The 14,770-nt window shown below is 42.5% G+C and overlaps 1 protein-coding gene across 1 annotated transcript in view; it reads left to right on the top strand.

Annotated features, from left to right (window-relative positions):
- Window positions 1-14,069, top strand: part of LOC139409545 (ceruloplasmin) — a 31,583-nt gene extending 17,514 nt beyond the window's left edge. Inside the window, exons 13-20 of the mRNA XM_071154854.1 lie at window positions 265-472; window positions 1,043-1,182; window positions 2,195-2,323; window positions 3,007-3,113; window positions 12,076-12,295; window positions 12,783-12,922; window positions 13,481-13,643; window positions 13,792-14,069. Coding sequence (XP_071010955.1) covers window positions 265-472; window positions 1,043-1,182; window positions 2,195-2,323; window positions 3,007-3,113; window positions 12,076-12,295; window positions 12,783-12,922; window positions 13,481-13,643; window positions 13,792-13,814 — 1,130 coding nt within the window. The 3' untranslated portion in view covers window positions 13,815-14,069. The remainder of the gene's footprint in view (window positions 1-264; window positions 473-1,042; window positions 1,183-2,194; window positions 2,324-3,006; window positions 3,114-12,075; window positions 12,296-12,782; window positions 12,923-13,480; window positions 13,644-13,791) is intronic.
- The last annotated feature ends 701 nt before the right edge of the window (window positions 14,070-14,770 follow it).

Below are 14,770 nucleotides of genomic sequence, written 5' to 3'. Positions count from 1 at the left end.
ATGGAAGAAAGGAGGGATGGATGGACTAATGGAGAGATGGATGGATGGAGGGATGCATGAAGGAATGAATGGAAGGAAGGAGGGATGGATGAGTGGGTGGATGAATAGAGGGATGGACAGATGGGTGGATGGACTAATGGAGAGATGGATGGAAGGAGGGGCAGACAGAAAGACAGAATTGTAAATGTTCACTTCTGTTCTAATTGCAAATCAATTAAAATGAATTATAATGACAGACAATGCATTTGTTTACCCCCCCTCCAGGTCAGTTTGAGGTGGTGTGCAAGACGACGGACCATTACCAGGGAGGTATGAGGGCCAACTACACTGTGCAGAAGTGTAGTATGTTCAACAGGCAGTCAGAGATCATGCTCCACTCGAAGACCTACTACATTGCTGCCATGGAGATAGACTGGGACTACTCCCCCAACCGGACCTGGGAACAGGAGATGTACCATGGCCTCACACAGAGGTAATCTAACCGTAGCTTCATGTCCACAACCCCAGCCATAACCCTAACCCCAGCTCAACCCTAACCCCGGCTCAACCCTAACCCCGGCCCAACCCTAACCCCGGCCCAACCCTAACCCCGGCCCAACCCTAACCCCGGCCCAACCTTAACCCCGGCTCAACCCTAACCCCGGCTCAACCCTAACCCCGGCCCAACCCTAACCCCGGCCCAACCCTAACCCCGGCCCAACCCTAACCCCGGCTCAACCCTAACCCCGGCCCAACCTTAACCCCGGCTCAACCCTAACCCCGGCTCAACCCTAACCCCGGCTCAACCCTAACCCCGGCTCAACCCTAACCCCAGCCATAACCCTAACCGCAGCCATAACCCTAACCCCAGCCATAACCCTAACCCCAGCCATAACCCTAACCCCAGCCATAACCCTAACCCCAGCCATAACCCTAACCCCAGCCATAACCCTAACCCCAGCCATAACCCTAACCCCAGCCATAACCCTAGAAACATTTGTGTTCCATGTTTGAGACATGGATCTACAATACATCAGTATCAGTATGTTTTCTTTGTCTCCAGTCCAGGAAATGATTTCATTGATAAACAGGGTAAGTTCATCGGCTCCATGTACAAGAAGGTTGTGTACAGGGAGTTCACCAACAATAAATTCACCAAACAGAAGGAGAGATCAGCAGACATGCAACACCTGGGGATCCTGGGTAAGTTGTAGTATAAAGGGTCTGGTTCTGGGTAAGTTGTAGTATAAAGGGTTTGGCTCTGGGTAAGTGGTAGTATAAAGGGTCTGGTTCTGGGTAAGTTGTAGTATAAAGGGTTTGGTTCTGGGTAAGTTGTAGTATAAAGGGTTTGGTTCTGGGTAAGTTGTAGAATAAAGGGTTTGGTTCTGGGTAAGTTGTAGTATTAAGGGTCTGGTTCTGGGTAAGTTGTAGTAGAAAGGGTCTGGTTCTGGGTAAGTTGTAGAATAAAGGGTCTGGTTCTGGGTAAGTTGTAGTATAAAGGGTTTGGTTCTGGGTAAGTTGTAGTATAAAGGGTTTGGTTCTGGGTAAGTTGTAGAATAAAGGGTTTGGTTCTGGGTAAGTTGTAGTATAAAGGGTCTGGTTCTGGGTAAGTTGTAGTATAAAGGGTATGGTTCTGGGTAAGTTGTAGTAGAAAGGGTCTGGTTCTGGGTAAGTTGTAGAATAAAGGGTTTGGTTCTGGGTAAGTTGTAGTATAAAGGGTGTGGTTCTGGGTAAGTTGTAGTATGAAGGGTTTGGTTCTGGGTAAGTTGTAGAATAAAGGGTTTGGTTCTGGGTAAGTTGTAGTATGAAGGATTTGGTTCTGGGTAAGTTGTAGAATAAAGGGTCTGGTTCTGGGTAAGTTGTAGTATGAAGGGTTTGGTTCTGGGTAAGTTGTAGTATAAAGGGTTTGGTTCTGGGTAAGTTGTAGTATAAAGGGTCTGGTTCTGGGTAAGTTGTACTATAAAGGGTTTGGTTCTGGGTAAGTTGTAGTATAAAGGGTTTGGTTCTGGGTAAGTTGTAGTATGAAGGGTCTGGTTCTGGGTAAGTTGTAGTATAAAGGGTTTGGCGGTACAGTAGGCTTATATGTACATAACATATGGAATTTAATTGCCATTCTTTACTTTCCACGGTCCAAACAATGACTTGACATTATTTTAATTATCAAACTGACCTGTTATGAATCCTGATTGATGACCCCTCTTGTTTCGTTCCCCAGGCCCTATGATCCATGCAGACATTGGTGACAAAGTCAATATAGTCTTCAAGAACATGGCCACAAGAACTTACTCTATTCACGCACACGGGGTGAAGACAGACGTTCCACAAGTCAAAGAAACTAAGCCAGGTAAAATAAACAGCACCCATAATCCATTGCATTTGACCAGCTGGTGTTTTAGACATTGGATTTGACCAGCTAGTGATATAAACATTGGATTTGACCAGCTAGTTTTATAGACATTGGATTTGACCAGCTAGTGATATAGACATTGGATTTGACCAGCTAGTTTTTATAGATATTGGATTTGACCAGCTAGTGATGTAGACATTGGATTTGACCAGCTAGTGATGTAGACATTGGATTTGACCAGCTAGTGATATAGACATTGGATTTGACCAGCTAGTGATATAGACATTGGATTTGACCAGATAGTTTTATAGACATTGGATTTGACCAGCTAGTTTTTATAGACATTGGATTTGACCAGCTAGTGATATAGACATTGGATTTGACCAGCTAGTTTTATAGACATTGGATTTGACCAGCTAGTGATGTAGACATTGGATTTGACCAGCTAGTTTTTATAGACATTGGATTTGACCAGCTAGTTTTATTGACATTGGATTTGTGATAGTGATATGTAGTAGTTTCAATAGCAGAAAGTACTTTGGATCGCAACAAAAACCTATATGTGTCATTGATCTTTTATTACTATGGTTACTCATATATATTTCATGACCCTGTTCTACATAATAACAACTTTGTAGTGAGTGAGAGTTAGTTTCCTAAAGCAGAGTTGTCCCATACAGGTGAGACCCAGACATACACATGGTATGTCCCCAAGACAGCTGGGCCTACAGACAAACAGGAGACATGCAGTGTGGGAGCTTATTACTCCACAGTCGACGTCAACAAGGTAAATGAGATAACACAAACTGAGCCACAAACTCAAACTCTAGATCAGGGTCTTGTTTCCCAAAGCCTTTAGTAGCGTTGAGATCATTGTTAGATTGCAAGAAGGTTCTGTCTTTAGTAGCCAAGGTGTTTCCCCAGACTTACACATAAAAACATCTACGAGTGATCCAGACCACACGTACAGCAGCTAAAGTTTTTTTTACCCATTCCGAGTCACTTTAGTCACAGAAGATATCCGCTAAACATAGAATCAAGATGTCTGACTCGGCCCCCAGTGTCCGGTCTGGAGCGTGAAGTCACGAGCGCCGTTGGTCGGCTACGGCATAGCAACATAGCGTTGCCAAAAGCCCTGTTCTGCCCTGGAAAGCCTATGTAATTACGATTAGCAGAACTGCCAAACAAAAAAACTTTCTAGTCACGGTCACTATGATCTTTAACTATTTCTTGGTGCCATTAAGCCCAAGGGGCCAGGGTTCCAGTCTAAAAACACGGTTTTGACTGCTCCTACAGTTTTGACCTGGTATTGCAGTTTAACTGATGCCCAGCCCAGAAAGACAATTTCAATAGAAGGCCACATAGAGAAGTCAAGACTTGAAATTTCCTAATAAGACAATTTAGTCATCACCTTTATGCACAAAACATCCAAATTACTGTCGCTGAGGCCGATCTTTTTTCAAATCACTTACAGCGGAAGATATTAACATTTTATATTCATCAAAATGTCATGTTTTTGGATGACATGACGACGTTGTCGCTGCTCGCGCTGCACATACTGCTAGCGCGCATGTGATGTTGGTCGCATAAATCGCATACAACCTGGATAGAGAATCGTGTATGTGAAAGTGAATAGATTACTTTGAAAACAACGGTCGTACATCTTGGATCCAGTTATTATCATCAGTAGTGGTTCATGGGTAAAGTCACTGGGGAAGCCAAAACATGTCAAAACAAAAAGCCATATTACAACATACGGTGCCTTTGGAAAATATTCAGACCCCTTCCCTTTTTCCACATTTCATTACGTTACAGCCGTATTTTTTAAAATGTAACCTTAATTTAACTAGGCAAGTCAGTTAAGAACAAATTCTTATTTACAATGGCGGACTACCCCGGCCAAACCCGGACGACGCTGGGCCAATTGTGCGCTGCACTATGGGACTCCCAATCCCGGCCGGAGGTGATACAGCCTGGATTTGAACCAGGGCCTGCCTCTTGAACTGAGATGAAGTGCCTTACACTGCTGTGCTACTCAGGAGCCTTATTATAAAATGGATTAAATTCATGTTTATCCTCATCAATCTACATACAATACCCCATAATGACAAAGCGAAAACAGGTTTTTAGATATGTTTGTAAATGTATTAAAAATAAAAGCAAAAAAAACTACATATTTAAATAAGTATTCAGACCCTTTTCTATGAGACTCGAAATTGAGCTCTGGTGCATCCTGTTTCCATTGATCATCCTTGAAATGTTTCTACAACTTGATTGGAGTCCACCTGTGGTAAATTCAATTGATTGGACATGATTTGGAAAGGCACACACCTGTCTATATAAGGTCCCACAGTTGACAGTGAATGTCAAAAACCAAGCCATGAGGTCAAAGGAATTGTCCCTAGAGCTCCGAGACAGGTTTGTGTCAAGGCATAGATCTGGGGAAGGGTAGCATTGAAGGTCCCCAAGAACACAGTGGCCTCCATCATTCTTAAATGAGAGAAGCCACTCCTCAGTAAAAGGCACATGACAGCCTGCTTGGCGTTATCCAAAAGGCATCTAAAGACTCTCAGACCATGAGAAACAAGATTCTCTGTTCTGATGAAACCAAGATTGAACTCTTTGGCTTGAATACCAAGCGTCACGTCTGGAGGAAACCTGGCACCATCCCTACAGTGAAGCATGGTGGTGGCAGCATCATGCTGTGGGGATGTTTTTCAGCGGCAGGGACTGGGAGATTAGTCACGATCGAGGGAAAGATTAACGGAGCAAAGTACAGAGAGATCCTTGATGAAAACCTGCTCCAGAGTATTCAGGACCTCAGACTGGGGTGAAGGTTCACCTTCCAACAGGACAACGACCCTTAGCACACAGCCCAGAGAATGCAGGAGTGGCTTCGGGACATGTCTCCGAATGCCCTTGAATAGCCCAGCCAGAGCTCGGACACCGATCTAACATCTCTGGAGAGACCTGAAAATAGCTGTGCAGCGATGCTCCCCATCCAACCTGACAGAGCTTGACAGGATATGCAGAGAAGAATGAGAGAAACTCCCCAAATACAGGTGTTCCAAGCTTGCAGCGTCATACCCAAGAAGACTTGAGTCTGTAATCGCTGCTAAAGGATCTTCAACAAAGCACTGAGTAAAGGGTCTGAACACTTATGTAAATGTGACATTTCAGATTTTTTCATTTAATACATTTGTAAAAGTGCTAATAAAAACAGTTTTTGCTTTGTAATTAATGGGTATTGTGATGTCATTATGGGGTATTGTGATGACATTATGGAGTATTGTGATGTCATTATGGATTATTGTGTGTAGATTGATTAAGGGAAAAACGAATTAATCAATTTCAGAATAAGGCTGTAACGTAACAAAATGTGTAAAAATGCAAGGGGTCTGAATACTTTCCCAATGCACTAAATGCAATAAATTCAACCACACCTTTGTTTCATCACAAATCTGGACCTTAACCTTTGTTCTGTGAAGTCCACAAAGCATAATGCATGTAACAAACAGCTACGTGATCTACAGCATGGTCAGGCAAGGTAATGTTTCTGACCTTTCCTAAAACTATTGATTTAGAACCATGGAGAGTTACATCAGGTCTCAAAGAAAACAGGAGCTGCCTCCACTATTCCAGAACCACATTATCAAATCACCTAGGAGTAGTCTCATACAGTGACAACTAAAAGATACCAAAAACAATTTAGTCCAATCAACGTAAGCTAAATATGATGTAGTTTTCAGTAGTTCTGATTTCTCTCTCTCTCTGTGTGTGTGTCTGTGTGTGTCACAGGAGGTTGGTGGCACCTTAGTTGGTGAGGACAGACTCATGGAAGAGGCTGGAACGGAATCAGTGGAATGGTATCAAACACATGGTTTCTATGTGTCACATGGTTTCTATGTGTCACATGGTTTCTATGTGTTTGATGCCATTCCATTGGCTCTGTTCCAGCCATTATTATGAGCCTTTCTCCCCTGAGCAGCCTCCACTGGTGTGTGTGTGTGTGTGTGTGTGTGTGCATAGAAAATACATTTAAATCACCCTACTTGTAGAGAAATGCCAATGCCATCCTCCTCTCTTTCATGTTGATGAAATGGTCTATGACTGTCATACAATACACGCTTTTAGTGTTTGTTGTCCTGGGCAACCTGGCTAAAAAGCTTGCTCGCTAGCCTAACTGCCTTTCATGGGCAACGATGAGCCAGCTAGTTAACATTAGCCTACTATATCTAGCTACATATTGAACTTCCATCCTCTCAGGCCAGGGAAACAATGTATTAATTTATGGTTGGATCAGAATCACCGTTATAATCATTGACCAGTACAGACAATTAAGTAAAACCCCAAGTTCAAATCCCTATCTCCATCCATGACTAACTTAGGAATGGGCCACTTTTAGCTAGCTAGCCACCGGAAGACAACGACAACTAAATGCAATTCAGTTATTTTCTGTCAATATTGTTTTGCTTTTGATGTGAAGCCAAACCCAAACTGATTTCTCTTGACATTTATTTTTTTGGTGCGCCAGGACCATTCACAGTGGCGCTCACTCAGTTTAGCTCAACGCAGATTGGCCATTATTTAATACCTTTTTGAAAGAAAAGGCCAAATGCTCTCTGGCTTGCCTTACATTCAATGCTACGGGCGGCAACAATGTCATACTCTTTTTGACAAGCCAGCATAAAATAGATGGGCTTCACGTGATGAGAAAGATTCAGCTTCTTGCAAATTGAAGAAAACTTATGAAACACAAAAATGTATTTAATTAGTTCCCTTGGCATCCGCTAATACAGACTACTGCTTATTATACTTCAGCCTATTCAGCAATATGGCGAGCTTCAAATTCAAATACTTCAGGCTTCACGCAACATCAGAAGTTGTCCGTAGGAATACCAGAGTTAGAACAATGAGCCAGGTGTTTCACCGGATGTATGAACCCGAAGCATCCAGTTGGCGTTTCCAGGCCAGTAGCTGGCAGAGGGAGAAGAAGGAACGAGATGGATTTTGGCCGACATTCAGCAAAATGTTCTCATCGATTAAACATTTGATCTCAATACAGCTTTCTGTTCCCAAAACTACAATCTGTTATGAACAGAGTGGACAAAGTTTTGTAGACTTTACCCTTTGCCAAAGTAAAACAATTAAAAATTTCTTTTTTAGAAGAGTTCAAAGGCGAATTGAGTTATTTCACAAACGCACTTCAGAAATATGCAAATACTTGCTATAACGCACCAATAGGGTTTCACTAGCTCGTGCTTGGCTCTGTCATACCTCCTTGCTTGTTCTGCGCGCTATGGTTAATTTGCTCCAATTGGAAACGACAGGCTCTGGTCAATTTTTTGGATGATGTCAGCGCTATCACCCTCTACTGATTTTAAAGTCTATGGTCTGACGGTGACCGCCATTAACTTCAAAACTAAGTTGACTACAAATTGAAAGTTGTCAAAGTATTTGCAATTGTTACAAACAAGTGAATGATAAAAAGTATGCTTCAAATGAAAACCGAGATGACAGCATAAAAATATTCATAGGATAGGCTTCATGGGCCTATATAGGCTATTTCAATCATATTTAAATAAAGGTAAAGTTCAATAAATTGAGTTTTATTTTGCTACTAGGCTACTGTCTATTTTGTTTGCCTCAATGTGTTTCATGATGTGTGCAATGATGTACAGTACCTAACCCTCAATAGCCTACTTACAGTCATAGGTGATAATGTCTCTCTAGGTGCTAATCCGTCATCAATATTGTGGAATAATACTAATGTTAAGGTAAAATTTGAATGGAGGAAGCTGATCCGAGAGCAGCGATGTTTTTCTTTCGGTATCAAGACACGGTCTAACGATGAATTTAACTAACGTTATCTCTACGTGCTTGTTCGGGAAACACTTAAAAAGTTGACTCGTAAATAACGGTGCATCTGATAATCGTTAATGCTTAAATGACATCGTACATCCGTAGGTAAATATGTCACTGTTCCAGGCTGACTACACCACTCGCGTTGCAAAATAAATGTAGAAATCTATTTTACTCGTGCGCGCCAACGAGCGTCTGCGTTGCCAAGGGCTAAAATAGAAGTCAGTTCTATTTCTGATGCAGATCGCGCTGCAAGTCCTGCCTCCCCCATCTCCGCATTGGTTTATAGAAGCAGGTACCCACGTGAACGAGGTCAGTGTCAGTAATGCACCTAATTTATGAAAGTTGCCAATCGCAAGAGAAAATAAAAAGCCTGGAAGGAGGAGAGATGACTAGAAACGATTCGGTTGATCATTTTATATGTGGATTAATTGGCGGAGTAGAGGACCTTGTGCATTTCAGGTAAAATAACAACTCAATGTTTATATCCCAGGACAAATTAGCTAGCAACAGCAAGCTAGCTAAATAGGACAAATTAGCTAGCAAGTGCAAGCTAACTAGCTAAATTGCCATAAATCTTTAATGCTTTTCGACCTGTCCCCAAATTAATATAATTGGTTCAGAGTTTGTTTTGATATTTTAACCTGCGTGTCGTGATCGAGTTTGGTATGTGGGGACAAAATCCATCTATGCACGATGGCGCATGCGCACAGCCGGTTTGGGTGACATGTTAGTCTACACCTGTTGTTTGCGAAGCATGTGACAAATACATTTGATTTGACATCGCAACTAGAAAAAGAGGCCCAGTTCTGCGTTTGTCTACATTCCCCCACATTACATATACAATTGAAGTTTTAATGACTGCAAACTAAGTGTTTCAACCACTCCACAAATTTCTTGTTGACAAACTATAATTTTGGCAAGTGGGTTAGGACATCTACTTTATGCATGACAAGTCATTTTTCCAACAATTGTTTACAGACAGATTATTTCAGTTATAATTCACTGTATCACAATTCCAGTGGGTCAGAAGTTTACATACACTAACTTGACTGTGCCTTTAAACAGCTTGGCATATTCCAGAAAATTATGTCATGGCTTTAGAAGCTTCTGATAGACTAATTAACATCATTTGAGTCAATTGGAGGTGTACCTGTGGATGTATTTCAAGGCCTACCTTCAAACTCAGTGCCTCTTTGCTTGACATCATGGGAAAATCAAAAGAAATCAGCCAAAACCTCAGAAAAAAATTGTAGACCTCCACAAGTCTGGTTCATCCTTGGGAGCAATTTCCAAACACCGGAAGGCACCACGTTCATCAGTACAAACAATAGTACGCAAGTATAAACACCATGAGACCACGCAGCCGTCATACTGCTCAGAAAGGAGACGCGTTCTGTCTCCTAGAGATGAACGTACTTTGGTGCAAAAAGTGCAAATCAATCGCAGATCAACAGCAAAGGACCTTGTGAAGATGCTGGAGGAAACAGGTACAAAAGTATCTATATCCACAGTAAAACAAGTCCTATATCGACATAACCTGAAAGGCCGCTCAGCAAGGAAGAAGCCACTGCTCCAAAACTGCCATAAAAAAGACAGACTACGGTTTGCAACTGCACATGGGGACAAAGATCGTACTTTTTGGAGAAATGTCCTCTGGTCTGATGAAACAAAAATAGAACTGTTTGGCCATAATGACCATCGTTATGTTTGGAGGAAAAAGAGGCTTGGACGCCGAGGAACACCATCCCAATCGTGAAGCACGGGGGTGGCAGCATCATGTTGTGGGGGTGCTTTGCTGCAGGAGGGACTGGTGCACTTCACAAAATAGATGGCATCATGAGGACGGAAAATTACGTGGATATATATCAAAGCAATATCTCAAGACATCAGTTAAAGCTTGGTCGCAAATGAGTCTTCCAAATGGACAATGACCCCAAGCATACTTCCAAAGTTGTGGAAAAATGGCTTACGGACAACAAAGTCAAGGTATTGGAGTGGCCATCACCAAGCCCTGACCTCAATCCTATAGAAAATTTGTGGGCAGAACTGAAAAAGCGTGTGCGAGCAAGGAGGCCTACAAACCTGACTCAGTTACACCAGCTCTGTCAGGAGGAATGGGCCAAAATTCACCCAACTCATTGTGGGAAGCTTGTGGAAGGCTACCCGAAACGTTTGACCCAAGTTAAACTATTTAAAGGCAATGCTACCAAATACTAATTGAGTGTATGCAAACTTCTGACCCACTGGGAATGTGATGAAAGGAATAAAACCTGAAATAAACCATTTTCTCAACTATTATTCTGACATTTCACATTCGTAAAATAAAGTGGTGATCCTAACTGACTTAAGACAGGGAATTTTTACTAGGATTAAATGTCAGGAATTGTGAAAAACTGAGTTTAAATGTATTTGACTGAGGTTTATGTAAACTTCCGACTTCACCTGTACACTACATGACCAGAAGTATGTGGACACCTGCTCGTCCAACATCTCATTCCAAAATTATGGGCATTAATATAGAGTTGTTCCCTCCTTTGCTGCAATAACAGCCTCCACTCTTCTGGGAAGGCTTTCCACTAGATGTTGGAACACTGCTGTGGGGACTTGATCCATTCAGCCACAAGAGCATTATTGAGGTTGGGTATTGATGTTGGGCGATTAGGCCTGGCGTTCCAATTCATCCAAAAGGTGTTTCATGGGGTTGAGGTCAGGGCTTTCTGCAGGCCAGTCAAGTTCATCCACACCGATCTCAACAAACCATTTCAGTATGGACCTCGATTTGTGCACAGGGGCATTGTTACACTGAAATAGAAAAGCACAGAATCGTCAAGAATGTCATTGTATGGTGTAGCATTAAGATTTCCCATCACTGGAACTAAGGGGCCTAGCCCAAACCATGACAAACAGCCCCAGACCACTATTCCTCCTCCACCAAACTTTACAGTTCACACTATGCATTGGGGCAGGTAGCGTTCTCCTGGCATCCGCCAAACTCAGATTCATCTCTTGTACTGCCAGATGGTGAAACGTTTCCACTACTCCAGAGACGGCAAGATTTACACCACTCCCTCCAATGCTCGGCGTTGCGTATGCTGATCTTAGGCTTGTGTGCAGCTGCTCAGCCATGGACATTTCATGAAGCTCCCGACGAACATTTCTTGTGCTGATGTTGCTTCCAGAGGCTGTTTGAAACTTGGTAATAAGTATTGCAACCGAGGACAGAGGAGCATCAGCACTCGGCAGTCCCGTTCGGTGAGCTTGTGTGACCTACCACGTCGCGGCTGAGCCGTTGTTGCTCCTAGACCGGGGCTGCCCAACCCCCTTCTTGGAGATCTACCGTCCTGTGGGTTTTCGGTCCAACTTTCTTCCTGGAGATCTACCGTCCTGTGGGTTCAGTCCAACCCTAATTTAACACACCTGGTTCTACTTATTAGCTGCTCAACAAGACCTTAACTAGCTGAATCAGATATGCTAAATTAGGGTAGGACTGAAAACCTACAGGACAGTAGATCTCCAGGAAGAGGGTTGGGCAGTTCTGTTCTAGATGTTTCCACTTCACAATAACAACATTTACAGTTGGCCAGGGCAGCTATACCAGTGCAGAAATGTGACAAACTGACTTGTTGGAAAGGTGGCATCCTATGACAGTGCCACGTTGAAAGTCACTGAGCTCATCAATAAGGCCATTCAACTGCCAATATTTGTCTATGGAGATTGCATGGCTGTATGCTCGATTTTATACACCTGTCAGCAACGGGTGTGGCTGAAATAGCTGAATCCACTAATTTGAAGGGGTGTCCACATACTTTTGTATATATAGTGTACATATAAATACCTACACGTTAAAACACATATTTACATACTATTTGGTCTCTACCCCCCAGGACCTGTACAGCGGTCTAATTGGTCCCTTAGTGATATGTAGGCGGAGCTATGCGAGATCATTTGGACTGAAGAAGGAAGTGGAAGAGTTTGCTCTCCTTTTCATGGTGTTTGATGAGAACGAGTCCTGGTACCTGGACGACAACATCAAAACAAACATCAAGACCCCCACCAGGAACATCAAAGAGGACGAGGACTTCATCGAGAGCAATAAAATGCATGGTGAGTCTGGGGAAAGAAAGGGTGTGTGTTCTTCATCCAGCGTTAATAGGAAAGCCTTTGCTTAATGATTTCTGAACCAGTTATAAAAGAAAGGCCTTATAAAAAGGGATTTATAAAGACTTCATTACTAGGCCTTATTAAAAAGGGATTTATAAAGACTTCATTACTAGGCCTTATAAAAAGGGATTTATAAAGACTTCATTACTAGGCCTTATAAAAAGGGATTTATAAAGACTTCATTACTAGGCCTTATTAAAAAGGGATTTATAAAGACTTCATTACTAGGCCTTATTAAAAAGCTATTGTTTGTTTAAAGTGGGACCAGGGCCTATTCACAAAGCATTTTTTTTTAAAAGTGAGTGATCTAGGATCAGTTTTTGCCTTTTATAGATCAGATCCTAGATCAGCACTCCTACTCTGAGACACTTGATAAATACTGCCCCGGGTAAAAATTGATGTTTTTGTCACTGACATGTCTCTGCTGTAGGCATCAACGGGCAGCTGTATGGAAACCTGCTGGGACTGAACATGGAAGTGGGGGACAAGGTGTACTGGTACCTGATGGGGATGGGCAACGAGATAGACATCCACACTGCCCACTTCCACGGGCACAGCTTTGACTATAAGGTAAGATCCCATTTGACCATATTAAAAAAAAAAAGTCACAAAAAAAACATTAAGTGTACATTTCCTCAAAACCTTTCCTGGAAACTTTCAAAGCAGCATAACTTTCCTCCAATTTAAGTGTATGAAGCTCTAAATCATCAGAACTTTTATTAAAAAACAAAAACAGAACAGAGAGGTCACATTGAAGACCACATTGAATTTTGGACCATAAGCCCAGATGTAGGCGGTCAGTCAAGTATGCATACACTTTTATCTAAAATGTTCTTCAAGGTTGTCTTGGGAACACACAGGATGTGGCTGCATTCAATCTGCGCTACAGCCTTATAGAAATTTAAAGGCAAATGTTCTCGTATTAGCCGGAGACTGCATTCACAGTAAATGCTGCATAGGATGGCTCAAATCAGAAATTACCTTTAAATTCCAAATCACACTATTTAAAAAAAATAAAATAAAATAAAATAAAAACTCTTGAATTGAGCCCTTGATCTTCTAGCCTAGAACTAATACATCTGAATCAACTAAATGGTTACATACATTCTCTGGTCCTGTGTTCCCCAGCTGAGTGGAGGGTCCCACCGTGCAGATGTGTTTGGCCTGTTCCCAGGCACCTTCCAGACGGTGAAGATGAAACCAAAGTACCCTGGCTCCTGGCTGCTGCACTGCCACGTGGCAGACCACATCAAGGCCGGCATGGTAACGGTCTACAAAGTCACTGAGAAGGGTAAGGAGTGTGTAGGTTTGGTTCACTGTGTGTGAAGTGTGGGTTACCGTGTGTGTGTGTGTGTGTGTTTACACTCTATAATTTAGCTGTTACTCCCCACTTGTGAATGTTTATACAACTAACCTCTCTTGTGTTTTTGTGTCTTCAGAAAAGAAGGGCTTTTTTGGATGAACGCGGAGCATTAACACAAACAGCGAATAAAAGCTACGTACATCTCTTCAGTAATTACACATTGACCTCGTATTCCACATGAGGAGCACAGTGACCACTGACAATGCATGAACTAACTAAACGGCTTTAATACAGGGTTTAAGCCTACCTGGTTAAATAAAGGTGAAATAATAAAATAAAATAAAAAAAAGCAATGAGCAATGTCTAATGTCAATGCTCTAAAATACATTTTGAATAAAGAAAATATAAAATCCTTCCTGATGTCGTTTCTGGTGTCGTTTCTGGTGTTGTTTCTGATGTCGTTCCTGATGTCGTTCCTGATGTCGTTTCTGATGTTGTCCACCATTGGCATGAACGACAGTGTCTTAAAAGGTTTACAGAGAACGGCGCGACAAACTAAAAAACATCCCGTCAGCGGCAGTCCTGTGGACGAGAGGTCGAAGGAGAATGGAAAGAATCGCGAAGGCGAACCAAACAGACAAAATAACGGCGCAGTACGACAGTAGTATGGAGAGCAGCATCTCGGTCTTTCTCACGGATGGGCTATTGCAGCAGACGACCACACTGGATTCCACTCCTATCAGCTAAGAACAAGAAGAAGCGGCTCCAGTGGGCATGCGATCACCAGAACTGGACAATAGACGAGTAGAAAAACATTGCCTTGTCCGACAAATCTCTGATGGCAGAGTCAGGATTTAACATAAGCAGCATGAGTCCACGGACCCGTCCTGCCTGGTGTCAACGGTACAGGCTGGAGGCGGTGGTGTACCTCCGTCCAATCTGCAGCAACATGCCTGATTCCATGGTGTCAGCATGGACCAACATCCCTGTGGAACATTTCCGACTTGTAGAATCAATTCCCCAAATAATTCAGGCTGTTCTGGAAGCAAAGGGGAATCCGACCCGGTACTAGATGGGTTTAAATAATAAACTGGCCCGGTGGGTGTACACTTCAA

The sequence above is a fragment of the Oncorhynchus clarkii genome, chromosome 5, assembly GCF_045791955.1.
Source record: "Oncorhynchus clarkii lewisi isolate Uvic-CL-2024 chromosome 5, UVic_Ocla_1.0, whole genome shotgun sequence".
Classification (NCBI taxonomy): Eukaryota; Metazoa; Chordata; class Actinopteri; order Salmoniformes; family Salmonidae; genus Oncorhynchus; species Oncorhynchus clarkii.
Note: the sequence above shows the minus strand (reverse complement) of the source record. Positions and strands in the feature narration are given on the sequence as shown.